Source organism: Bradysia coprophila, chromosome IV (assembly GCF_014529535.1).
Source record: "Bradysia coprophila strain Holo2 chromosome IV, BU_Bcop_v1, whole genome shotgun sequence".
NCBI classification, from domain to species: Eukaryota; Metazoa; Arthropoda; class Insecta; order Diptera; family Sciaridae; genus Bradysia; species Bradysia coprophila.
In genome coordinates, this window is record NC_050738.1 from 10904715 (window position 1) to 10932378 (window position 27664).

The window sequence follows — 27664 nt, forward strand, 5'->3', positions numbered from 1 at the left end:
CAAAAACTCACCTTTTCTTCAGGAAATGGCTGCGCCGCTTTTGAGTATTTTGTAGAAATTGTACGAAATTTCGAAAAGACAAAAAGAAAGAACGGCTTCCTGAAGAAAAGGTGAGTTAATGAAAAACCGTCTTGTTCAGAAAGTCGTCATTTTTCGTGTCGTCGATTTTCCAGTGCCACACTTTTCGATAAAAAATTTCGACTGTACTTGCTTTACTTATAAAATCGAAAAATCATGACCCATGACGCCCATGACCCATAGGAAATCTCTTTTAAACAACTCGGATGATCACTTCCTTTTAGGTCCACTGGTTCCTGCATCCGTTTACGAAATATATTTAAATATTGAAATTAATACAAAATGAGCGTGTAGTTTTTAACAATTGTTTTATTGTCGTTTGTAATTGACACTGGATGTGTTCGATGGCACAATAAAAGGTAAATATATTCACTGTCTAAATGCATCACACAAAGATCGATAATCAGATTAATCGCATGCCCAAATTTTAAATGTAATTTTCAAACTCACGGCGGTTAGAACCATTTTTTTCTTGGTTTTGATCTGTTGATCTACTTTATTTCCTTACAATTTACCACTTCACACTGTGAACTGTATTGCAAGTGAAATAATATGATCGGATATCTTCTCGGCTGAGAGCTAAACAAACTTTTGATTACATCAACGCTTCACGGATAATAAACATGTATGGCAAGTACGTCGACTTCTACGGTCAGATGGGATGGATGCTCCCAACGAGATGTCAAATAATTACAAATTTTCTTTGTACGAGGTACTCTGATTGCCTAAAAGTAAACTCGTGCCCTGTCGAAACAATGGCGCGTATGGCTTACAGTATTTTTGGGTCGTTCTTTGGGCTCATAGGTACACGTCGTAGAACAAAAATGTTTTTCGTATCGGGTAATGTAACAATTTGGCAATGGCGTTGACCAGTGGTTTTACGAGGGACTCAGCAGAGGAGCACAGGTCTAAAATTTACATTTATTGATTAATCGAACAATAAGGCAAACTATGGTCAATACACGATGGCGATGATGTACCTCAAATGTTAGTTAGCTTCCGATCTGAATTAACCAATCGTGAAAAGAGATTCCCATCAGAACAAACTTCATTCGTCATAAATCTACATCTAAAATGGGCACGTCGTTTAACCGATTGATATAAAAATAAATTGACGATGTGTTCACGACAACACATCAGTAAATATTCTTAACAAAAATAAAATCTCTCTCTAAATGTCTAACGGTATTTCCGGTTAGTTAACGTTCATTCCAACGTCCAATCCCACGGTATACAAACCTGTAAGTCAATAGTCGTCAATAAAATTTGCACCAAAAGAAAATCTAAATTCTTCACACTTACCGTGCCATCAGCAAGCACTGAGTAATAGTGAGTTATGTGTAGGATAACGTTACTGCATTCCACCTGTGCTTTGATTAGATTCTTCAAGCATTCGATCATTTTATTCGGGTCGATTGAATCGTCTTTGGTCAATGTCTTGAGATGCAACTCGCTAACGCATTGCTGATGCAATTCTCTTTCGATGTACTTGTTCCTAAACAGCGTTTCGGTCCATTTAATAAACGAATTTGATTTTCATTCCTCCAACACCTACGTTTTATATTCCTCCATTTTCTGCGTCGCTTCGTCCATATGTGTTGATAGGAAATCAACGAGTATCGAACCGGGACACGTACTCGGCGCAATGAACTGACCAGTAGGGCTGACCATCAACGGTCCGGCTTCACTGAAAATAGATGGATTTGTAACTTCAAAAAACTGTAAAAAATTGCGAAAGTTCGGATCTGTAAGTACGATTCAATCACAATTTCAAAGTCTTTCAAAGTGTCTGGCCAGGATTTGGGATATTTGTGAAATGTTAAATAATCCAACATGGACGTTGTAACTTTGGTTAGTTGCGAAGCATAATGAACTACTTGAGCTTTAGGCATAAACTTTCGACGAGCAATTCGAATTTCGCGTAAAACTTGCGATAACGCAGACTCATAGGACGGTATGAGTTTCAAGTAGTCATCTTGCTTGGAAATGTTTTTGATAAACTGGAACAAAATACAAAAAGGAGATTCACATTTACTGTGGAACGGTATTTCAGGAGTATGTGTCTTACGTCTAACCAATTCCTTTGCACATCTCCCGTAAACAACATGACGTCGCCTTCCAGACTAACGCCTGATATTAGTGCGAATACCAGGTTTCGATCTGAAAAGGAATGATTGCAATTCAATGCTTTCAGTTCGATGGCTCACAAAACTTTACCTTCCAGTTGCTTCAACTCCTTTTCATGCATATTGGCTAAACGTTCTAAACTCTTCAAACATCCGCGATAATGTTCAACATTCCAGCCGCAGTCGTATTGAATACTCTTCAGCTTCAAACGTCGTGATAACGATTTCTCCAATCTTTCAACATCTTCCCTCAAATCTGCCAGACTATCAGATCTCTCATGCGCTAGACTTAGGTTTGCTTGCAGCCATCCTCTTCAATTTAAAGGTTTTTGTTATTTCCTTGCGTTACGACTGCCAAATTGCAAAACTTACTTCAACGTTTTCTCTTGTCGGGTCTTTTTAATTCGCTGATAATATTCGTACTCATCGGCGAATGGTGACGCTCCGTGAAAGGTGTCCCCACCACCAGTAAAAACATTCGTAGTTTTCTTAATCGGTGCACTTTTGATTTTATTCACATAGTCCGTGGACAGGCTGCAGCTTTCCAGGATTTTCTTTATAAAAAATTTTACGTCCGACGTTTGCTCGATGTGTATCCGGATGAGTTTGAATTTATCTGAGGTAGAAGAGCCGTACATAATCGTTGTAATTCGAATGCGAATCGCCTGAAAATACCTTTCCGATTTGAATCTCTTAAATAAAACGATAAAATGCGTGGCGACGACGATGATACTCTTTGGTTCTGTAATGCTTCTAAATGGGCGCTTAGATGTTTCAGCGATTCCTCATTTGTCGACTAAAATGCGAAGACAAAAATTACTTAAATTGGATGATGGCTCAGTTGGCAAATGTTACCCTTTCTTCTGGATGCCTGCCTGGATACATAAAGAAAAAGAACAAATTGGAAATCAATCGAACTTTGTAATGTAATATTCATTCCCAAATGCTTATGGGTTCCCATCAACCTAGTCAACCTAATTTCGAGTGGTAAATTTTTCAATTCTCTACCCCAAATGGGGCCTAATATTCCAGGTTTCTAAGCTTGACCTAAGAGTCTCTGAATGGGAAATCCATCGACCTTTGATACGAAAAATACGTTACCAAATAAATCAGGATGAACCACAAAGTAGAATGGTCTCAGTGCTGTTGCTATCTGGGCACTGGTTATTGTTCTAATAATATTTAATCCAAAAGAGCCAAAACATTTTCTGTGTAAACAGTTTGTGCTGTAAAATAGGAAGAACATTTACATAACAAACTTTAGTTACGACGTGTATGGTCTACGCAATTCTTAATGTCTGTCTTCACCTTAAATTTAAATACATCACAAGATGAGCTAAAAATGTGCAGAGCTTTTTGGTTTGATTGAATTTTGTGTCTTTAAACTCAAATCTTAATTTAGTAAATAGTTCAACAGCAGAAACTGTATTTTGCAAACTGAACGTCACACATTTTCACCACTGATCCCACTGGCTGTGGATAGTGTTCAGCTGTCATCATCCATTAGAAATTCTACTTGTCAGTGAAAAGAAACGTCAAATGAGCAGTTCTCTATCAAAACATTGTCGGTTTTATTGTGTTATTTCTAAGATTGTTCTCTCATTTAATACTGTGACTGCAGTTAGGCGTCTAAGCTAGTTAATTTACATCAAAGCAAACAAAAGGTTAGTGAAGTGTTCGCCGAATTTACCTTTAAAATCAATTGTATTGTTCCGTCTGCACAAACGAATTGATGATGAGTAGAATAATGTTGTGTTGGACATTCAACGAAAAATAGCTCCATCTGTCAATGAACAGTTAACTCGAGCTAGCCCGAGAATATTTTCGAAAAAATATCGTCTATCGTCCTGCAACCAGACTAATGGTGTCCTTACTAACTTTCTTTTACAGTTAAACGATGGCCACGTACGATAGCGATTATTGGAATAATCAAAACCAGCAAATGCATCAAAGTTTCAACTTTGAGATGCCGGAACAATTCGGTCAAGAGTTGTAAGTGCTGCAATACTCTCATGAAATCAATTGAGCTATGATCTAATCGGATGCATCTTCCTTTTTTCAATAAAGAAACTTCCAACCCATCGACGCGACACAACAACCCTCATACGCTGGTTCATTTTATGATCCACCAGCAAATGCGTATGCGGGCGGTATTTTCACTCCCACGGCTGACAATTTTGAATCGGGTGGAGTAGGAAGCGAATTCGATGATGAACCTCCGTTGTTAGAAGAACTGGGCATTAATCCGGGTCACATTATGCAAAAGGTGAGTGAAGACTTTTGGTATTTCCGTTTAAAGTTGGCTTACAACCGCATAGGTTTTCACAGAACACAAGGTTGTCACCAATATATTTTATCGAATTTTATAAGGATTAGGATCAAAGGATTTTGAATCCAACCAATGTTGTATCTAGCACCAAATAGCTAGATATGATGTTGTCTCTCCATTTGACTTACGTCACGATTAACTTTGGTGCCAGAGAGAGTATCACATTTTGAAAATACTTACAACAAGGACAGTAACCGATTAACCTTTCACAGACGGCAAGAATATGTTGATTTCAAATCTTGTACTTCAATTTTTTTAAACAAGCATTTTACTTTATAACTGGTCATATTACCCAGAGCGTGTCATTATTTTTCTCGTTGTTATCGATAACAGATGAATAGCCATATGTGACAGGGTAAATGATCACACCGTGAAATACCGGCCCATTGTCAGTCGTGATCCTAATATAGGGTTTGTGATTTTTACTTGCCATAATAATCTGACCTTAACTCGACGTAATTGTGATTTTATTAGCAGACCGCTCCGGCAATCGAAATGGTCAAATGGAATTGTTTTAGTAGTAAATTTTATGAATTTGTGGGTGGTCAGGTATAAAAATTGAATTATACACCCACTTACGACTCGCCTCTTACACAATTTCTTTTCACAAATAGCAAGAACAAAAAGCAACCTCAACTTAGGTGTGCTTATTTATACACAGTTGACATTTTCCAGTAAAAATTGGAAAACTCAATTTCAGCATTACTCCCATTCAATTTCCTGGTAATAGTTTTTTCCTCGTATTATTTACCCAGCAATAGTCTCACAATTGCTTAATCAAGCATGCTTAAAGCGTATATTTATCAAAAGCTCCTTCAAAACGTTGAATACATTATTTATCTCGGTTTGATATCTTTCTTTTTTATTTCCATGACAGAAAATCCATTAAATTTTTGATTTTCCAATCGTTGATAGTATAAAATGTAGAGCGAAGAACAATAGCGCCGCAAGATAAAGTATATTTTCCGTTTTTTTTATCTCCTCTTTTTTCGTCTTCCTTTTTTTTCTGCTTTATTTACATGTTATCAATTTGTGAGATCATCGTTCGCCTTTCTCTATGTGTTACAATAAAAAAAAATGAGAAACTTAGTGAACTATCCGAACCGGTCAGTGACTTTCTACAAGGCAAAGAAGAAAAAAAAATTGTTTCTGCATCTTTGACTACATATTTATCGAATGGGGTGTGTGTGTGTGATATTGAAATAAATCATTTTTATTCACTTGCGTCTGAATTCTGAATCATTACTTCCATTTCACATAAGATCAAACATATTTCCAATTCATCGAATATGTTTTGCTTTTACCCTCCGCCCCGTCCGGATTCATTCACTATACAATGCTAGAAATTATGACGAAGGAAGGCAAAAGGCGATATGATGGAGAGAAAAAAATGCTGCTGCTGCTGCTGTGCTTATTTCTTTTTTTTTGCGTCACAAGTAAAACATTAGCCAAATTTCACAAAACATGGTCCATTATTGCCGGATATTCTTTGAAGCATGGTTATAAAAAGGAACGAATTTCACGGATGAATATAATTTTCTTTCTTATTTTTTTTTTTATTCAATTTTCATGAACATTAGCACATTATAGAGTTTCTTTATAGATATCCGATTATGTGAAAAAATATGAACTCAATTATCTTAAGATTTATTCGTTCTAATATTCATATTATGCTCGCTAAATGTATAAAATATTCAAAGCTTTTTCGTTTCGACTGTGCGGCGGAGGGTTGAGACATACAAAACGGTGGTATCTTTGGCATGATTATCGTTATAAAGGAAAAGAAGTAAATTGGGTTAAGAAAAAAAAAACGAGAAACGTAAACCACCACCATAGTTAGTATATGCATGGATATACCAGGAGGATCATATCGTTTCCTTTTTTTTCTTCTTTGCCGAACAAAGAATATGCGCCTCAATCTAACACACGAACATTACATACAATACAAAGAGAAATGTAAAGAAAATAAGTGAAAAGAAGAAGAAGAAGAAGACGAAGAATAAAATAAAAAAAACGAAAAGAAAATGCTCTGTTAGAAAATTTTCGGCATCTTGGGGTGTAAAATGGAGTGAATAAGACGACGATGCTAGCAGAACACAAAAAAAAAATTCGCAAAAATGAATATAACGAAAAATTCCACTTTTTCTCATATTTTAAATTTTATGCAAAAAAGGGTTGAAACTGTTATTGTAGAGTAACTTTGCGTTATAATCTTAAAAATTGTTTCGAAAGATGTTATGGAGATTAAAGGGTTTTTTATGGTAGAAATGATTTGGTTCTTTTCGGCCGAATGTGATTTAATTCGCATAATTTTTAATTAAAATCAACAAATTAATTTGAATTATTAATTATTCACCCCACGAGAGTGGCCTTTTTTTCTTCGTCTTCTTCCTCTCTCGTGCTTTTTTTGGGGATCAGAGTTTTATTTATAACTTTTTATTCGAGGTATTACATCATGCCCCGCGTCACGGACTATGAAGATGTAAAATTATTTTTTTTATATTCTCTACTACTCTTCACCCGTGTAAAGACACCCTCGTCGTTCATTGTTTTTTTTTTTCTGTTGGGTTAAAAATGTACGGGAACGGGGATTATGAAATTTCAGGTCAGCATTGAAATACAATTATTTTTAATTTCAAATTGCCTCATGCCCCGAATCGTTGCCTAGTCACGTTTTGGTGAATATTTAACGAGGTAATTCGTCTGTCGTTACTGTTTCGAATTGATTTAGATTAAAAATTATAATTAAAATCTTTCGCAGATGGATTAGCTTTTATAATATACCATTTTTAGTGAGTCGGAAGCGGCTCACCGAATTTAATTCCATTAAAGGGCATGTTGCCCGACAATTAAATATAATTTTCCATTTGAACCGTTGTGGGGTATTTTCCCTCTGTATACTTTGGGTTATAATGTAAAAGCTTCTAACACAATCTGATAAACATTGTCCATGCGAGAGGGGTCGATTAAGCTTAACAGATGCGGTCAATGTATACTTTAAGGACCGAACACATCGCCTACAAAAAATTTCCACTCATATGTTTTCGTAATGACTTTTGGCAGGGCCTATTTAAGAGAATTTTAGTTCTGAAAAATTCCGAAAAGTTCTTTCAAATTCCGTAAAAAAATTCAGAAATTTTTTCGGATTTTTTGTTGGATTTTTCCCCGAATTATTCGGAAACTTCAGAATTTTTTGGGGCTAAACTTCTCTAAAATAAGCCCTGCCCTTGTTATGTTCCCATATTGCCGAGGTGGCTATAAAAATTGTCATTTTGAGTGGTCCAAAATGTGACATCCAAGGAATGTGACACTACAAGGAAAATCCGCTTAAATGGTCCCTAACGAATTATTCCCTAATCTCAACCATAAACGCTGAACCGTAAAGCTCCAACTGCATGCAGTCTAATCGGTAGACTAATTTATTTTTGAATTTTAACGAGCACAACATGAAGGAATTCGATAACGGGTTTCTGTACACATTTCCATCGAATCTACTACACGACCACACTATTTGGCATGAACGTAAATACAGAGGTAAACATATGAAATTCATTAGATGGTATGGTTAAAATTAAATTTCAATTCACGCAGACATTTAGTCTAATCGCAAACGTTGTGTTTAGAATATTCAAATTATTTGAGGTGCGTTCCAAAGTTTGAGTATTCATGCGATGATGAACTTCATGCTAATATATTTGTTCGACACAAATAGTTACTCTAGATTTAACGATGCCAGTAGAGCAAAGCTAATTCGGAATATTTGAGTGTTTAGTTCACATCCATTTGATGGTATAAATAGTTATTTAAGCAATTGAGTAATAGTTTCTAGGCGTGTAACTGGCACACATCGTCGTTTACATGCAACATTTTTCACAATACAAGCAACAAAAGTTTACGCTTCGTCACCGAGCTGTGAAAATGTTTACAAATTTTCTTTCAGAACTTCTAAACATCGATTTTGAATAGAAAGTCGTGTCGATCGAAGTTGTACACATTTTTGTACCGTAAAAAGTTTTCCTTCCTAAATGTCACACATTGATTTTTCTCGCAAAGTTTGTTCTCTTTCCTTTTTAAAAGTATACCAAACATTCGGCGCTGACACCCTTAATGTAATATAGATCTGGTCACATTCAATATTACAGCAAATATTAGTTTTGACAAAGCATTCACAGCAACAAAGTTCAACTTACATATATGACATCAGAATTTCAATTGACGTCCAATCAGACCTCTATACAAAATATAATATCAGAATTCCACAGCATTCATTTCTTGCACTGTTTTGACTTAATAACATTTTAACGCGACCTCATTCGTTTGACCATTTATTCGATCATTACACTTCACTAGTTTTCCATGCACAATGAGTATGGAAATCAGTGACATACACATACATCAACAAATCGCCGGCAAAAAGATCGATGTGCTTCTTGCACAGTTCTTTGTCAATTTGTGACATTTGGTTTATAGCTTCGAGTGCCTGAGTGTTGGTAATATTGTCGCTTTGTTTCTATAAGTAGTTATCGAACCACTTGAATTTTCTTTTTATAATTTAAATTAAACTTAGAGTATGCGTACGAGTTAGTTGGTTTTCCTTAGAAAGTACTGTTTTTCATCTGTTGGTTGGCTACCTTATCATAGAACAATCCCACATGTATAGAAGATAATGATCGTTTGACTTTGGGAGTTATTCAAATAATACGCATACTCAAAAAGGATGTTTTTCACCCATCCTCATTTTCCTTGTTATGACTTTTATCAGTCAAAATATTCAAAATTCAAACAATTTTTTAAGTCTGACCTAATTTAGACCGAATTACCAATTGAATTCCACTAATTTTCTGTATTACAATAAGAAATCAGCTATGTTTAACTTGTTACAGACGGCAAGGATTTGACCAATATTATTATCGAGTCTATTTCTTCCATCGATCAAAGTATTTTTAATCTGTTAATTTCAAATCTTGTACTTCAATTTTTTTAACATGCATTTTACCATATAAAGAATCATATTACCCAGAGCGTGTCATTGTTTTTGTCGTCGTTATCGATAACAGATGAATAGCCGTACGTGACTGGTTATTTGTTATTTCGGCTGAAGGACATTGAACACGTAAACAATAGAACACAGAATAGCATGGATTTTGAGAAAACATTTTCTCATCTTTTATCTAATTTTTTCGAATTTCCCCAAAATAGTTTTTTTTGTCAAAATTAAGGAAAACATCGGAAAATCAAGGAAAATTAAATTAAATTAAATTAATCATTGTAAGAATAGTGAGCCTTTCTGTTATATTGTTTGCGATTCTATTGTTATGTTGTTCACATGTTCGGTGACTTTCTGATTGCAAGTGCAGTTGCATTTACCTCAAATAAAAGGCTTCAACAAGAATTACTTCAAAAAGAGACTTACTGCTTTGCACACGTAAATACTGCCACTATCGTAATTAAGCTGTTCTTCCTGTTGTTCTATATTTCTCTAATGTCACTCATTTTCCAATTGAAATAACTCAAAATGAGAGAAACCAGCGAAACGGAGAATAACAGCAAGAACAGCTTAGATTATGAAAGTGACAGTTTTTATGTGTGCAAAACAGTACCTTCAAATTCGATAAAGTTGATATCTAAGAAGATGTTAAGTGGATTTAAAGAGTACACAGTCTTTCGGCTAACCCTCTCCAACTTTAGAATTTGGATTGCTGCGCTTTAAAAAAAAGTAATTTTCCACAAACCTGTACTGAACATCGAATATAATTTGTGACAACCACCTTCCAAATATCTGTAAAATGCGGATATCTCTCAAACCAAATATAGAACCGATAAATCGGCATTTAATTGAATGTAATTTATGGACCAGCAATATTGGTAAACAATTTTTGTTCCTGATTCACATTTAAATTTGTTCCGGAACAGTATATATATGCTGTTACAACAGTAAACGGAATAAATTGCGGGGACTAAGGGAAGCACGGCAGCAAAAATATTTAAACCGAAATACACGTTCCACACGGCTCTAAGAGTACATACTCGTTGTATGTTCTCACATTAAATCTGTCTGTATAATTCATATTGTTTACACTGAGATTTCCATATAATATACCTACATTGATTGTATACGTAGTTTATGAACATACATACAGCCATATATACTCGATATGCTTTATAAAATATAAATAAAAAGTTCCGTGATATGCACACAATCACAATTATAATCCAACTTCGTTAGAAATTATGTGTTGTACTTTCGAAAAGTAAAATGTAAACAAACACAAATGTTGAATTATGTTTAGAAAAGAACAAGCGAAAAAGTGAGAGGCAAAAAAGCTTAAATCTCTATTACGTTCCTTTAATTGAAACAATTAATACAAACTGCTCCAGCATTTTAAAATTGACTCTATACACAGAGCATTAAAAAAAAAAACTTTTCTCATTTAAATGAGAAATTTAAATTATCGCTGCAGGAACTAAATTAAAAGTTGAAATAGCTTTTTAAACATCCCCTTAATTAGTGCCTGAAACATCCTTTCAAATAACATTCTACGCAAAATAACAAGCATAAAAAATTCAACCCTTTTTTTTCGTCGGGTACAATATGGTGTGTATTGTTATAGATCTCATTCCATTCCAATACAATCGATACGCCTGCAGGCTACAAGTATAAAAGTGAGCAAAATGTAATGTAAACGAAGAAGAACATAAAAAAACAACAGAACGAGAAGAACAGGAAAAAAAATCGTGTTTACTCGTAATCCTTATTTATGCACACAATGGGCACGTAAAGCATGCCCTTGTATTCGCCAGTGTTTCTGTGGCCTTATTTATAAATTCCTAATTAAGTGATATAAATATACAATTTCGCATTCCACATGGAGAAATTGAAAGCCGCGGTTAAATTATTTACAAAACCACAACACGATAATTGTAATCCTCGATCAACGACAGATGGTACTTCTACCCACCATCACCTGTAATTAACGACCTTCTGGAATTTATCATTCAACCATATTCTACTCTGTTCTATGTCTCGCTCCGTTTATACGTACATTTTTTTCGGGGGTATTCTTCTCTGCAAAACTACACAAACATCAGAAGGTTCGTACCCTACGTATAATTCAGTATTCACGGATTGCCATTCAGGCAGTATTTCGGTATTTATAGATGTATCGAATAGATATCGCTATGTATGTTGTGATGTTACCGCACACTTTTCTTCATCACAGAGGAATTTTCATTTCTGTTTCAACCACCCCCTGAAATCTAGAAGAGAGATTTACATTTTATTCGTTTATATTTATGCGGAATTCTTGTACAACTTGAGTTCATAAAGCGAAAACACTTCGCATTTTCCTTTAGCCAAAACGAAGAAGAAGAAGAAGAAGAAAAAAACGAAATGAAAAAAAAAAAACTCCAGATGTAACAGAGATAAGTGGGCAATAAACGATTCAATTTTTGGCACAGAGAAAGCAAAGCAAAAGCACGATAGAAATAGGCATAATGTGAGCAAAACGTGGTGGATATCTGTATTTATAGCTATAACTTAGTGAATATTTGGGGAGGCTCAGCAAAGTAAGGAAGAAATTAAGAAGATGCGACGTGAAATATTTTCATAGTCATAAATCTAATTTGTGTGTTAATCTGAATTGAATTTCCCTTCCGTAGCACAATGTTTATGTATATAACGATATGGTATAGCGTATGGTGATTGAATTTATAGCTCCTCGATAAAGACCTTTTATATTTTGTTATCCTTCTATGTGTATCGATAAAATCATAGAATTTAATTCAATTAATTTCTGTAGTAAAGTGGTCATTTGCTATATAGAATTGTTTGTAGGCAGTCTTTAAGAATTTAGAATTTTTTGCTCGGAAGTGTGTGACTGGGGTACAAAATATTTAAAGGTCAAGGAAACAATGTGAACTTTCGATCGAATCGTACTGATTGATTTAATTTTCTAATAATGAATTGGGAAGACGGCTTGTTTTAATCTTTACAAACGGCATTCGTATTGTAATAATAAACAATCAATCTGTTACTTCTATTGTTAAAATGGTTTCAGGTATCGTCTAATTTTTGATGCAAAATCTTTTACTTCATTGGGCATAATATTTTGCTATATAAAAGAACGCCAGCAAAAGCACGTCACTTTATTTTGTCGCTTTTGATAACAAATGACAAGCAGTTTAAGTAAGAGTTTAATGATCATTCTCAACAGAGATACAGTGGCCGACTTTCAATTTTGATCACTATTTTGATTCAGCTGTTTGACCAGCTGGTCCATGTAAACAAACAAACTCAGTTAATTTCAAAATCAGTAGTTAGGTAAAAATGGCAGCAGTGGTTAGTTTATTATCGCTAACAATAAAACTAAAGATAGTGTATTCGTTGTTTTTTAATGCAAATGTATGCGTCGGTTGACATTTCATGCCATGTATATAAAAGATTAGAAGGTAACGTCGATGCAGCGCAAAATTTGAAAATTTAAATAAATAGAAAAATAAACGATTTTCTATGAAAAGATATTGTTTTAAATGGAATACTGGAATACATATTTCGTATGGAAAACATGTTTCGAATGTAAAACATGTTTCAAATGAAAAACATGTTTCAAATGGAAAACATGTTTCGCATGGAAAACATGTTTCCAATGGAAAGCATAAATCGAATGGAAAGTATGTTTCGCATCGAAAGCATATTTCGCATGGAAAGTATGTTTCGTATGGAAAGCATGTTTCGCATGGAAAGCATAGCTTGAGTGGACAACCCATTTTCTAATTTATTGAACTTCATAAAGATGAATAGCATTAAATTCTTTTATTTGAATCTACCTTCTTTATGTCCATGGCATTCACGTCATCGAACTTCTCATTGGTTCTTACTTTTCCTTTAAATTCCGATGATTAAACAACTCGTGGTGCCACCACGGTAGTGGTCAAAAGTTTTAGAAAGCATTTGCTTCATAGCACAGATTTAGACATTGAAACAGAAAGTTTTTGAATTTTGGAATCACCTGCTCATAGGTTTTTCTATGCAACAGTCTCAGCATCTAAATTATTTTAATAAGACTATACTCTACGGCTAAAATGATTTTAGTTTCTAAACAATCTAAAGATTTGCATTATATCATGTACCAAATGTACCAAATGTAATGTACCAAATTCGGATTGAAACAAATGTTCGCACGATGTTAGTGATACTTTCGACTCATATGAGACTCTCTTTAGTTGTATTGTTGACGAATATTCTACTCCTAATTCTAAAATTAACTTACTTTGTTTACATGGGCCAGCTGATCGAAAAGTTGAATCAGAATAGTGCACAAAATTTAAAGTCCGCCACTGTACATTTTTTGTTTAAACATAAAGGTGCTCATCTCATCTCGATTTATTGAATTCTTCCCATTCTCCAATATCGTTCAATATTAAAGTGCGAATTCGAGGTGCTGTTGACCTCAAATTCCTCAATATTCGCAAAATGACGTTTAAATCGATTTCCATAAGACATAACTGAACTAAAATAGGTAATTGAAGTTGTCAACACAGGTTACACTCATCGTTAACCGCAATGTCTCAACATCACAGCTAAACCACAGCTGTACAAGGGTAATTATACACCATTTCGCAGCACATCAGATACCATCATTTTCCACAAGCATAATTTTGAGGTTCGGACATTGTCTATGGAATAGGCCGCCATTAAAATCATTTTATTTTTGTGTGTATGCGATGCATTCGTATGCATACGTATAGATGCTGTTAATTGATTGTCGAAATTAATATGTACCAGACACGTCCTGCATCCATACAATATCCAATCCATTGTGATGTAGATGGATATTAATGATTGTTATGTTACAAAATTTAATTACCATCTCAGATAGTTCAGTTCAGTTGCTAAGGACCGATCGACATAATCCGATAAAATTACATTAAAGCAAAATCTCTATACTGTGTTACAATCGTTACAATGTATGTAGTTCAACAATATGACACTGTTGTTCTGATATTAACTCAGATTACACTTTAGATTTTTCATAAGACCACAATAGACGTCAGAAGCTTGTTGATGAACGAGTACACCGTACAAAGTGGTACTTTTGCAGCCATTTATTGTTTAATTTATTTCTCACTCAAATCATCATCATTTGAAGATGTTTTTGTTCAACGCTGATGTGAACTGGGAGAATTTATCACTCAATAAGTTTGATTGGCAAAGCTGAGTACGCATTGTCTGGTATTGTTATGTTCAAGATTTCCGATGAGATCAAAGTAAATCTTAGAAAAGTGTATTGTGGCTTTGACACGGGTAACGAGAACTGATGTTTAATGAATATTCCAATATGAACATTGTACGTTCCGTGTCATAAATAGGAAAATTGGAACAAAGAAAAATTTTTCCTGGAATTTTTCACAGATAATATTTTTTGGTAATTTTTCTGAGTCTTTTGATGCCACTTTTTCGTTCTAACATAATAAAAACACAGTCTGCTTGAATAAAGTTTAAATGAGAGGGTCGAGGTCGATACTTAGAATTCTAATGTCTTGAGCTCCAACATATATGGCTGCACATATTCATTGTCGAGGTATATGAACGAAAAATAATTTTTGTTTTGAATGGAGATTTCATGTTTCCATGGAATTAATTGTTTCTATAGAAAATATTTTTAAATTTCTAGCATGACTAAGGGAGGTAAAAAAAATCAGATCGAACATGGAAAAAAAATTGATAAAAAAGTTCGTTTTCTGTCAAACATTGCTATAACGTATAGTCAGAATATTAAGGGAACATGAAAACGCCCGTGAAACAACTCTCAGTACCGATATTTTTACGTTGGAGATTACACTTCAGTGTATTGTTTTCTGGGTCGATACAAAATTTTCTTGTTTTGGAAGGAAATGGTTCCAGCGGCAATTTTTTAAGAAATAAAAAAAAACGATTCTTCGAACTTATATTCCATATTCGGCTGACGGGCTGACATCGAAAACACCCGATGGATATTTTTTTTTTGTCAGAACAAAAAAGTTCGGTCTGGATTCATAAACAAGTTTTCGAAACGAAATTCAGCTGCACATCGATTTATTGGTTCAACTTTAAGAAATAGAGACCAACGGTTGTATTTTGAAGAACGAATCATTAAAAAGGGATTACTGTACAGTGATGATTACTTCCCAGTAATCATCACTGTACAGCAATCCTCAAAACTTCTACAGTCAATCACATTCTAAGTTCCCATCGCGTTATAAATGTCTTGAAGCTCTATTTTTCGTTACTTCGCTCATTTCTATGTTCTCTCAAATGTTTTATTTAACAAGCGAAAATAACACTGCTCAGCTCAGAACTGGCAAAAAAGCAGTCTACTCGTAGAAAAATTGTAAAATTAAATTGGGTTTTGTACTACATGCAAACTGCGTGTGTAAAGTCTCTAGTATTGTTGTGGAGATTTCGAGATTAGCCCGTTTCGGCTCAGTTAAAACTCTTTTTGTGTTTGATTAAAAATGTAAATTTTTGATGAACAAAAGCTCTGCTATTTACAAATACTTTTAAAACGTTTGGCATTGTAGTAGAGACAAGCGTCATCCAAAATTTACTATGCAAAAACGTTTGTGGAAGGAAAAAATGGTTTTTAAACCAATAAAAAAACAATCAAAAATTGTCAACAGTCAATTTCCTACAATAATTCATATTTTTGCAGAGTGTAAATCAGCCGTTGTGCCCATAATTACATTAACTCTTACAAAATTCTGTGTGATTTTGATTTTTCCCGTAATCAATTTTTCCTCTCTATTTTTCCATCGAAATCGCACCAAAAAAATAATATTTGAACAAAATCAATTTACGAAATTATTAGTACGATTTATGCAAACATAAATGACTACCCATACCACCACATGATTGCCGGATAGCCATACGAGGTATCATATTACGAATATATATATAAAGTAATAAAACACCCTTTTCCGAGCACCACCCATTGCCACCTCACAAAATGATATCCCAAACACACAGTCATATAGCGTTCCGTTGTTTATATTTACGCATTTTGTGTATCCAATTTTCCCAACCAATTTTTTTTTTTGGTTCGTCGTCGCTTCGTTCCCCGACACAAAATATAATATTATTAAAATACATAAAAAATATCAATAAATTTTTAATATCAGATTAAAATATCTTTCCCAAATGTCACGTTTGCTTTTCGCTTTATTTTACTTTTTATTCGGAGATAGAAATCCATAGAAATCCTTTTATTGGTGTTTTGGGTCTATATGCGTAAATATACCCACATGTTATGGGGGAATAGATTTTTAGCTTTTCATTTTTTTTTGCTTCTATATTCGCTCAATGATTTTCGTTCTGCAAAATGGGTAGGAAAAATATGAAAAAAAATTTTTTGGTTTATTTATGCAAAATTATCAAACTTCCCATTAAGTGATTAAGGGCCGAAGCTAATTTCTACAAATTTTAATTTGTATACCATTCGCTAGAGAATATTATCTTTTTCGAATAACGCCCACCATCCAATTGACTGTCCGGATTATTATAATTCCCTTGACTGAAAGTCCGGGTCTTACACCAGAAAATACCGAAAAATGTGGGTAACAAAAAGGTTCACTGTGATTGAAAATGTATGAAATGCTATGAAAAACATTAAATGTGGGTAACAAAAAATCGATAACTTGAGTAATTTTTTACCAATTTGGATGATTCTTTTTTTTTAATTTGTGGAATTAAAATCCCGAGGCTAAGTTCGAAGATGGACTATGTAGGACTAAGGATCTGGAAGCTATCCGAGAAAAACGGGAAAAACACATAGCCTCAATTAAAAAAGTTTTCTTTGATGAAATTCGATTTGGTTGGGTAGTGTGAGCAAATCATATAAGTTTGTTTTCGATGTGCATGAAACTAGTAGAAAGAATAATTTCATCATTCGATGCCCAGCTTTTATCGTGTAAACATCTATTGCTAGTGAACTACTAACATTTTGATAGTTGACTAACAAATTTGATAGTTGACTAACAACTTGATCAAGTAGGTAGTTTTTTACTCCCTTTAAAACCACATCTTACGCCAGCAAAATGCAAAATGTTATCAAATAAGCACACTTTGATTAAAAAGTGTAAGAAATTTTAATAAAAAAGTTAAATTTTTGCAGGCAATATAAGATGAATTATCTCAACTAATTTCTGAAGATTTTTTTTCAAATACATGGAATTAAATGAATCAAAGAGAATATTGTAAAAATTTTATGAGTGTGAAGTTTGCGGCCAGAGCGAAGCGAGAGCCGTAATTCACTCGAGTCGTGACATTTTATTCACAATTGAAGGTTTTGTGAATGGGAAATTTTATTCGAGGGATTATTTTTTCTCGGTCTACCAATAAATTTCTCCTTTTACAAATATTTTTAATCCCTTTACCATTATAGAGTCGAAATTGGTACCAATTTACCGAAAATATTGGTAAACTGTGTTTTTTTTAACGATCAACCAAAAACTAATAAAGTTCATTTATTACCATGTCACCATGTGAAGGTGTATTAAGTACCGGGGACTTCTTTTTTTACGCAAAAGTGTCAGAGACGAACATCTATCGCACTTTTTTATTTTGTGAAAAAGTCCTCGTTCCACATTCACAAAACAAACTTCGTATCTACTCTGATTAACAAAAAGAATAATAGACAGCTCATATGAGTGGGAAGTTAATCTACACGAGTCAAATTTTATTTATGATTTGAAATTGATTATTGAAAATCTTGAAAATTGAAAATTTATGAGAAAATTTAGAGCTCAAAAAGTGGTCAAAAATCATTCCACCTTACGCTCTATGGTTTCCAAGATTTTTTTTTTGGCAAATTTTACTGTCATTTGCGTGGAGTCATTAATATAGTAAATATATTATGTAGTAAATGTGACAAGTTTTTATGAATACGTCAAAAATGCATTTAGAAAAGTTAGGGACCTGACCCGCCCAAAAGGTGGGACCTAGTTTTAACTTGGTATAGAAACATTACAGCCGTAAAAACATCACTTCAATGTTATATGACTTCTCAATCAATATATTTGTGTTTGTGGTGGGAAAAAAATTTCCCAGCATTTCCAAACATAAATTAATTTCGAACTCGAATTCCTTATAAATACCTCGCTCAAATACTGGTGAACAAGAAAAAATTCTTCGTCTGAAGTGGAAAATTTTCTAAGTTCAGTAATTTTCTCATTTAAATTCCACGATGGGACTTGTTTTGTAAATTGTTCCGAGTATTCATGTAAATAGGCGAATGTGATCGTGAAGCAAAGTTTTTTTTTATTATTATTATTTTGTGATGCTCACAGGACAATTTTGCTCATTCAGGAAGTGTTTTGGCGCAATTCTCTTCCGACAAACCGAATTAAATTCTTATCCTAAATTACTCGTGTATTGTGCATCAATTTTATTTTCTATATAAATAGATTGTCTTAAAATCCGGACAAACTTTGTTGTAATACTCGATTCGTATACTTGACATGAATTTAATTTCGGTTGTTTGGAAAACAGTCATGTATGTAATTGACCGGTTTAAAGTATTAAACTTAAAAGGCTATAAAATTTGCTAGTTTATTACGAAGTGGAATGAAAAGAAACAATCGCCCTATTCAAAATCCCATACACATCCATTCCCTTACAATAAAATCGAAAACTTTTAAGAAACAAACTTAAATACCCTCCCCAAAAACCTAACAATCAACCTGCAAACTTTTACTTCTGATGTTTACATCACATTCAACCATGCCACTTTTCCACCACATATTTGTGAATAGTTTATGCTATACATTGGACGGTGTTTCGGTTCGATGTATACCAGCCGGGCTTAAATGCATTGAAAGTTGAATGGAGAAACCAACTATAACACAACCACTCTTCCGAGTCGCTATTTAATCCTCATTCTCCCTCTTGTACCAATATCAAAACCGAACCAACGGTGAAGTTGTAACAAAAACGAAGAACGAAGAGGAAAAAAATAAGTCCAACAAAAAAAAAACATCTCAAAGTTTCTTCGTGTGAAGAAAACTTTCTTGTGGGGATACTGAGAAAGTTCGATAGGCCAAGACAGGTCCAATGGCTTTTCAAATTCGATTCAATAACACACTTATTACTAAGCTACCGAAAGTTTCGTACAATTTAAATTTCATTTCGCATTATGAAAAGGAATATTTATTTCTCTTATTTGAAAAGTTTTATTAAGTTTTCACAGAAAAATAAAAAAAAAGTTTGTGGTGTTTGATACACACAGCCCAGAAGGCAATAAGCTGCCGTTGCTCATGAAAAACGTAAATGTTACACATTTTACCTTATGTACGAACATAATATTCTCTGTTGACTTTAAGCGTGGATACAACAACAACAGCAGCAGCAGCGGCAGCAACAAAAAATATCTTCTATCTGGCGACAAGGGGAATTTATTTTATTGACTATCGCCGTGGGGATCGTGTTTCTTTTGAAAATAATAAACCAATCTAATGAAATACAAATCTTTTCAACCGTAAATAAAATTATCTACAATAATGAACGGAAGGGAAAAAGAATTAAATAAGTGAAGCACTTAAATGATGCTCTATCATTGTGAAAGTCTTCTTTCCTGCGAAATGATGCGGTTTTTTTTTCTTCTTCTCTTCTTCTGTGTATTGATGTACCTGTGTAATAAAGAAAGAAATGAGGAAAAAAAATAAAAAAAGAAACCAAAGAGCTCAATTTATAGCTTCCATCAATAAAGTACAACAATAAAACTTACATCCCATCGCTATATTGCTTTATACATTTTGCTCGTACCTATCAGCTAAAGTCACTGGATGAATTCTACCCCTCCACTTTATATATAGATCTATGGTGTGTTATTGTAGTAGCAGCTCTGAGATTTCCAACTTCAAATAACTTCTTCTTTCGATATTTATTTTTATTTTATTTTTTCTTCATGTCAAATAAAACAAAAACGATATTCTCTGCGATTTGTTGATGGTACAGAGGTATATTTATTGTAAGACTACCCTCCCGTACCAGTATAACCCAATAAAATACAGTAGTTAAATGTAGACAAAACCAAACTGTAAATGCAGCTACGTGAATATCTCTTATGTTTTTCTTTTATTTTAGTTATTGCTTGTAAAAATAAATATTTTCCTTTTACATTTTCCGTTCGCATTTTCACGGATTCACAAAATTGTATGATGAAAGTTAACGATAATATTTTTGCATTCAAGCATTCCCAAAACGAAATTGGGTTTGGTGGTGTGCAACATTGTACAGAAACGCTGTTGTGTTCGGTTAATATATTTCACCACGATCCCAGATATCATTATTTATTTTGATTGTGGCAGTCGTCGAGATAGACGATGAGTTCGTTACGGAAGGTGCAATATTGCTGTGAGAACTTTGATTTCTTGCGCAAGAAGTGTTCCGATATAACCTCGGGGTGTTTTTCCACTTGAAATTTCGTATTTACAGTGGCAGCATTCAATATTTTCAATGAAACTATGAACGATAAATGATTTTTCGCGATTATATTGTGAGGTGTTGGGGTGGGTAGAATCTTTATGGAAGAGTACGTGTGGCAGGTAAAAGATAAGCGGTTAATTCAAACCTTTTCGATAGAATCTTTTTGAAGTGGTTTGCTCAACAGAAATTACAACCAATTTGGAGATCGTTCATAAATTACGTAACGCCCGCTGTTTTTGAGTGGGTCTGGCATATTGGGTTTATCTGCGAATGTATGGGTTGTCGATTGTAATACCCTCTTTTCTTACGTTACGTGATTTATTATAGCTTCAAAATATGGTATATTTGATCTGAGATTAATAAGTTTGACAAGAAGCGGAGATCGGTATGGTTAAATGCTATCCACACTGGTTCAATGGCAGTAGCTCGATTTTATCATAAGCTTTTCACACTTCATCGTTTCTGGTAAATTCAATATTCGCCGCACTATGCTTCTGCTTCAGGAAATTATAATATGAGCGGAAGGCTGAGTGTAAATCCGCTGTTTGTCGTAAACGATGAAGCATTTAAAGCATCAGAAAAAACCTGTAAGGTGCACAGTACTTTCAATTAGAAATGTGGATGAATTTCCCTTCAGGTATTCCACGAAAACTCATTGCTTGTATGGTAAACAGCGCGCAGCTATACACACATTGCTATGTTACGTTGACGTCATATGTGTGAACATAACATTTTTAGCAAAGGCAATGTTTAGCTTGTGTTTTGATTGTTTATTATACAAGCCTATGAAATCAACTGGAGTAAAAACGGGATGGTTATTGCAAAGAAGAAAAATTCACCCATTCAATATATCGTATTAAGTGTTTTCATCACATGCAGCGTCAGATCTCCGAACAAACGGTAATCATATCACCAATATAATTATCGAATCTCAATCAATTTTCTTCTAACATTTTCAACAGACCGATAAAAAATCTTTTACTTCTTTTACTACTTTTGCTCAAGGCAAAATACAAAGTTCCAAATAATTACATGTTAATGAAGTAAAAAATTGATTTCGCTTGAGCTTTGTGAGTAAAATCTTTTACTTCATTTCTATTAACGTAAATTTTCGCTATATAAGACTTCAGTAGCCGGAGCTTGGCATTTATGTTTATCATCATTATCGATAGCAGATGACAAAAGCACTTACTATTTTGGTTTTTTTGGATTTTATAAAGTTAGATGCAGCGAAATTTCAGGAATAATTTGCTTCATCTGTTTTTCAGCTGATCCACACATACAATCAGAACTGTTTTTACTGTTGAAGCTGCTACAAGCACGCGCGTGGTAGTTGTAAAACCGCATAAAGGTCGCTAAACAGTATTTATTGTGTGTGTGAATCAGCTAAAATTTCACTGTCTGTTTCATTTTACGAAGTAAAATACGGAGTTCAAGAAAGTGCATCTGGAGATCTTTTGCATCATCTAAAATTTGAAACCTCTTAACTGTCTACATTTGAAATTTTGTATATCTGAATTGATTGACTTAAGTTTTGGGAGTTCCGGGAAATGAAAACTGTCGCAAAAAATGAAGATTTTCTGATTCAGAAATATTTACTCTTTATAGAACAAAATGTACAGTCTTGAAGACATTGCTTTTAGAAATCATAAAAACCAAAAATATCTAAATTTTGATTCTCATACCTGATTTAACAGCCACAAACACAGCTCATTGGCTTGTTATAAAAAACGTAAAATTTGACTAACAATTCCCATTCGACTGCCGTGGACTATTTTCACAAAAAAAAAACTCTAAGTGCTAGCTAGCTACCTGCACACCTTTAATATTGTTTACTAACTAACTGTATTCAGACCGGTTACAACATCCCTTGTGTACAAATAAAATGATTTAAATGGAGCTGGGGAAAAACTCTTGCGTTTGTAAAATGAAAATATGAAATGGAGATTCAAAATAAACCTTGAAACGTTAGAGCAATGGGATGTCACCCAGAAATATTTACATTCGTGTTGTTAGTCATGAAATTTATATAAAAAAAACATTTCTATTTTGCTGCAATCTTTTACAGTTGTAAGATTCGCAGTGAAATGAAATGCACGGATAGGAGATTATCGTTCGATAAATTTAATTACAGCGTCGACGAGAGAAAAAGTTTCACTTTAGTTATATCAAATTACCGTTGTAATTCGATAAGAATCTGTGCCACGCCAATCTGTTAAATGGATCAAATTGAAGATGCGAGCATAGTAAATGTGTTTTAAAAACGAAATTAGTTAGGCACAATTGGGCAGAAAACGTTCACACAATTACTAAAATTGGTTCGTTTATCTGTTCAATACGTTGGGTTAACAGAAAATAAATTTGGTTTGTAGCGTACAATACGTACAACACAAAAACGTTTAACGGAGGAGGTTTTTCCGAGTATATTCAAATTAGTGATACAATTACAGTTAAAACCGTTTTACAGCCGAACTTTTTCTTCCTCATTTTCAAATCTCGTTCGTTACTCTGCAAAAGCTGAATGGATTTATCCCTCCAACAAAAAAAAAATGTAATTAGCCTAGTATACCCCATATTCAATTGAAACCCTACGATGTCTGATAAAGAAGACAAAACGTTATTTTGTGCTTCTTTCGGAATTTAATGAAATCAACCGTAAAACAAGCTTTTAAACGAATTTTATCTGATTTTACTTCGTATATTGAACAGGAACGAGTATATGATGTTTCTTCGAATAGAAATAGAAAAGAAATCCATCAGAGGAATGTATATAATATGGAGAAATCTGATGCTAACTTTAATGTATTTATGTGTGGTAGGTTCCTCCTGTACATGTAAGTTAATTTTCTTTTCGTAAACTCTTCGACATGCCATCATGTAAAATGTAATATATACATTGGATGAGGAAAGTTTTGTGTATGTGAATCTAGGTGTTAGCTGTTCTACGGCACATGAAGTCGATTGGTTTTTCTCTCGCAGTTCCCATATTTACGATATACACCTATCGGTGACTCGGATACGGGACAAGTTTTTGACTTTTTAATTAAAGAAGTTTCAATTTTCCCATGTAGTTTTGATCAGAAAACTTGAATCTCGTCCCACAATTTATTTATTAGATTATTTTCATCGGAATAACATTTTGAATGGCTACAATTAGAACATGCTAATAAGATAACGTTGTTCCGATAGTAAATACTATAGGGTATAGTCTCACTTCAAATCATTAATTAATTGGTTGAATTATTTTTAGCTTATGTAAGTTTCAATGTCGATGTACACCTACTGCTTCCTGAAGATTAGGTGTCGTTATTTTGAAGCAAAGAAACTTTCATGTTTCAGTAAGGAAATCAGAATTTTACTTAAAAAATTTTGTTGAATAAATTAAAGAAAAAGTTGTAATTATGTAGCGGTATGGAAACGGTGAGAGTGTCAGTCTATTGTCTCTATACAATTCTTACGATTCTTTTGAATTTCGACTGATCGAAATCGGCTCTATTTATTCCGGGACTTTTTATATATGCCTAGTTATGCCTTGGTGCCTAGGCCCCAAAACAGGGGCTATTTAGTTGAATTATTAGCGAATTTGGCGAATTTGGCGAATTTGACGAGTTTTGGCGAATTTTGACGAATTTTGGCGAACTTTGACGAATTTTTGCGAATTTTTGTGAATTTATACATGATTTTAAGAAATTTCAAAGAATCGTAGAACTTAGTTACATATTTTTGGCCAAGACATTCTAAAAATCTATTTTTAACCGGGAAGCCATGAAGGTTTTTTTTTGGCCAAACGATGAAAAATGTCCTAATTTTGTGAATTTTACATATATTTGTGAATTTGGTAGATTCTTGCATATTTTTGTTATGCTATATCACAAAACTAGCAAAATATTCCAAAAAACATAAATTTGGAAGAAAATTTTCAAAATTTGAATTTTTTAATTTGGGAGAATTTTGGCGAATTTCGACGAATTTCGGCGAATTTTGGCGAATTTCGGCAAATTAATTCGACTAAATAGCCCCTGCCCCAAAACCAGTCAAGTCTCATATATTTTTGATCTTCCATACCTGGCTGGTTGTAAGTGGCCAAAAGTCGAAAAATGAGGTTTCGTCGTCTGGACATCATTTCCGTAATGTGGAGAGGACACAGGCCCATACACGCCTGTGTCCTCGCCACATTACTTAAATGAAATCTCGACTCCTTGGAAAGCTGAGGTCAAGTACTCCTGGGGTAAATATTACCTTCAAAAAATTTGGTGACAAACGGCCGAAAATATGACCTACGGAAAATTTCTCAGTCCTTGGTGAACTTTGATGAGTGCTGTGACCTCACTAATGCAATTATTTGATTAAATTATTACTTATTATGAATGTGGAGGACCTCAGTTTTACAACGATACGCATATTTAGTGGTTTGGCGGAGTGAAACACACAGTTTTCATCTGTTACGTAGTCACGTGCCAAACTACTAAATATGGGCATCTGTGTAAAACTCATCAAAGTTCACCGAGGTTCCCTAGATTTTTAGAAATTTTCCGGAGGTCATATTTTCGGCCGTTTATCATCAAATTTGTAGAAGTTAATATTTGCTCCGGTAGAGCTCGACATCAGCTTTACAACGAACCCATACACGCCCATGTCCTCACCACCTTACGGAAATAAAATCCGGACTACGAAACCCCATTTTTTGGCTTTTGGCAACTTACAACCAGCCTAAAAAAGTCCCGGAAAAAATAGCGCCGATTTTGGTCAGCCGAAATTCAAAAGAATCCGTCATACTTAATTGAGGACATACATAAAGAACGTCCACGATTCAGAGTTGCCATACATGGAGCTGTACTCAAAAACTTTAGGAAGTTAAACTTATACTCCTGTATCCATTTGGGGTTGACATGGTCGGCAATACATTTGATACCTCAGACATGCATATTTATGGAGTCGGAGATTTTAAACCTGCATAGCAACACTGAATCGGGACGTCCTTTATGACAATAAAAGTACAAAACAGGTATGGTATATCGATTTCATATAAACAAACTCACCTTTCAATGAAAATATATGATATTTCCTCCGCTCCGCTCCATACAAATTTTGACATTAGACCATACTTATAGAGTTTACTTTCATTGCTTTATGAAGGGACATCGATCATTGACAATATAACTCAACATAATTTTAACTGAAAAGTGTGCACATTAGCTCACCCCGGCAACATCTCAGCTGTGAACATTTTTTTCCTATTGCGTTTAATAAACTGTTGATAAATTGTAACGGGTTTCATAGCAACCACACCCACAACTATTTCCTCAAATATCCAGAATTATGACTGCCTGAGACACTCAGTTCCTGGATTATCAAGGATTTTGTCCCTTAAGAGAATTGCAGTATTTCTCCAGAGATAGTTTATTAACGAATGTCTCATTTTCATTTTTGCAGACCTTATGCGTACTCAATCCATTCAGAACAGCCGATCAATCAATTTTACAGGACACAGATATGGCCGGTCCTTTAGTCTTTTGCCTGGCATTAGGAGGATTTCTGTTGTTGGTAAGTAAATTTTACAACATTTTTTTATGCGAATAGCACATTGCTTCCATGCTTCGGAATTTGTTGTTTGGCAAGTGTAGGATTTGATGAACGAGCCTGACTAAGTTAATTATTGAACCAAATCATTATTTTGCAATCAATCACGGTACAATTACGTACAAATGATGGAAGTGGAGTTCAGTGTGTGAAATACGATGCAAATAATCACACAAGAAGCCATTTTCTTCATTCGTCTCATTCGAATAGTACATTACGGTCTTGCTTGCATTGTAAATTTGTTGTTTCGACGACTAGGCACAGTGCAAGCAATAACGTACTATACTTTACACATCCACAGTTAATGAAGTAAATGCAACTAACTTATACCACTAGCATGTGAATATACAATTTCCGTCCAAATGAAGTCACAAGATCGTAATTATTTCGATACACTTCCTGGCAACGAAGACACCATTTTCTTGTTGATTTTATCAACTTCTCTTTACACTAAATTGTTTATTTTAGAGTGGCAAAGTAACATTCTCGTACATTTATGGAATCGGCGTGATGGGTTGCATTGCATTTTATGTACTTCTTTCATTAATGGCCACACAGTCCCAGGTGACATTGGGCGCAGTGATTTCGGTTCTGGGCTACTGTATTCTTCCGATGGTCGTACTGTCCGGCATCAATGTTCTCATCACCGTTCAGTGAGTTCCTCGGTTACCAACGATTACTTTCAGTTTATTAATTTGTGTTCCATGTAAATGTTACAGAGGTGTTGTGGGTACAGTATTTGCAGGACTTTGTATATTTTGGTGTGCACTCTCAGCGTCAAAGCTCTTCGTTACCGCTTACTCAATGGATCATCAGCAGATATTGATAGCATATCCATGTGCCCTGCTCTACGGCGTGTTCGCTTTGATTACGATTTTTTAAAATTATTTTCCAGCTGAGCAAAGAAAAGGTCCTGGTCATATTGACATCATTTTGTATGTTTGTATGCTCGAATAAAGAGAAAAACTATTGATATTGAGATGAGAAATGTTTTTAATTTATTTTTGGAGTGTACGGGTAAATTTGAGGTAGTAGTCGATTGTGAACAATGAAAATGAAGCGTCGTAGGTCGAAAGTGAAAGTCGCTATAAT

At 34.2% G+C, this 27664-nt stretch overlaps 2 protein-coding genes and 1 long non-coding RNA gene across 3 annotated transcripts; 1 reads left to right on the plus strand and 2 right to left on the minus strand.

Moving 5' to 3' along the window:
• Window positions 1–369: 369 nt before the first annotated feature.
• On the minus strand, window positions 370–3676 carry LOC119066215 (T-cell activation inhibitor, mitochondrial). The gene is made up of 11 exons (XM_037168538.1): window positions 3513–3676; window positions 3306–3430; window positions 3060–3079; window positions 2880–3000; window positions 2577–2820; window positions 2296–2516; window positions 2147–2238; window positions 1834–2078; window positions 1634–1765; window positions 1381–1573; window positions 370–1317 (listed from the first exon to the last, which is right to left on the minus strand). The coding sequence occupies exons 1-11, from the start codon at window positions 3527–3529 to the stop codon at window positions 1285–1287; spliced, it is 1443 nt and encodes a 480-aa protein (XP_037024433.1). The 5' UTR covers window positions 3530–3676; the 3' UTR covers window positions 370–1284.
• LOC119066234 lies at window positions 370–20341 on the minus strand. The gene is made up of 3 exons (XR_005085722.1): window positions 20330–20341; window positions 6674–6678; window positions 370–1247 (listed from the first exon to the last, which is right to left on the minus strand). It is a non-coding gene; the product is annotated as an uncharacterized LOC119066234 (long non-coding RNA).
• LOC119066227 (protein YIPF5) lies at window positions 3721–27551 on the plus strand. Its single transcript, XM_037168551.1, has 6 exons — window positions 3721–3868; window positions 4095–4196; window positions 4272–4470; window positions 26426–26536; window positions 27041–27225; window positions 27292–27551. Exons 2-6 carry the CDS (start codon window positions 4102–4104, stop codon window positions 27452–27454), a joined length of 753 nt encoding a protein of 250 aa, XP_037024446.1. The 5' UTR covers window positions 3721–3868; window positions 4095–4101; the 3' UTR covers window positions 27455–27551.
• The last annotated feature ends 113 nt before the right edge of the window (window positions 27552–27664 follow it).

Excerpts from the sequence above, each read along its gene's own strand:
- LOC119066227 (XM_037168551.1), top strand. The coding sequence starts at position 4,102 with ATGGCCACGTACGATAGCGATTATTGGAATAATCAAAACCAGCAAATG. Across the intron at positions 26,537-27,040 it reads TAGGAGGATTTCTGTTGTTG|AGTGGCAAAGTAACATTCTC; the intron begins GTAAGTAAATTT and ends TGTTTATTTTAG. Across the intron at positions 27,226-27,291 it reads AATGTTCTCATCACCGTTCA|AGGTGTTGTGGGTACAGTAT; the intron begins GTGAGTTCCTCG and ends TAAATGTTACAG.
- LOC119066215 (XM_037168538.1), bottom strand. Across the intron at positions 2,821-2,879 it reads AAGAGATTCAAATCGGAAAG|ATAAATTCAAACTCATCCGG; the intron begins GTATTTTCAGGC and ends CTTCTACCTCAG. Across the intron at positions 2,079-2,146 it reads TGCAAAGGAATTGGTTAGAC|TTTATCAAAAACATTTCCAA; the intron begins GTAAGACACATA and ends ATTTTGTTCCAG.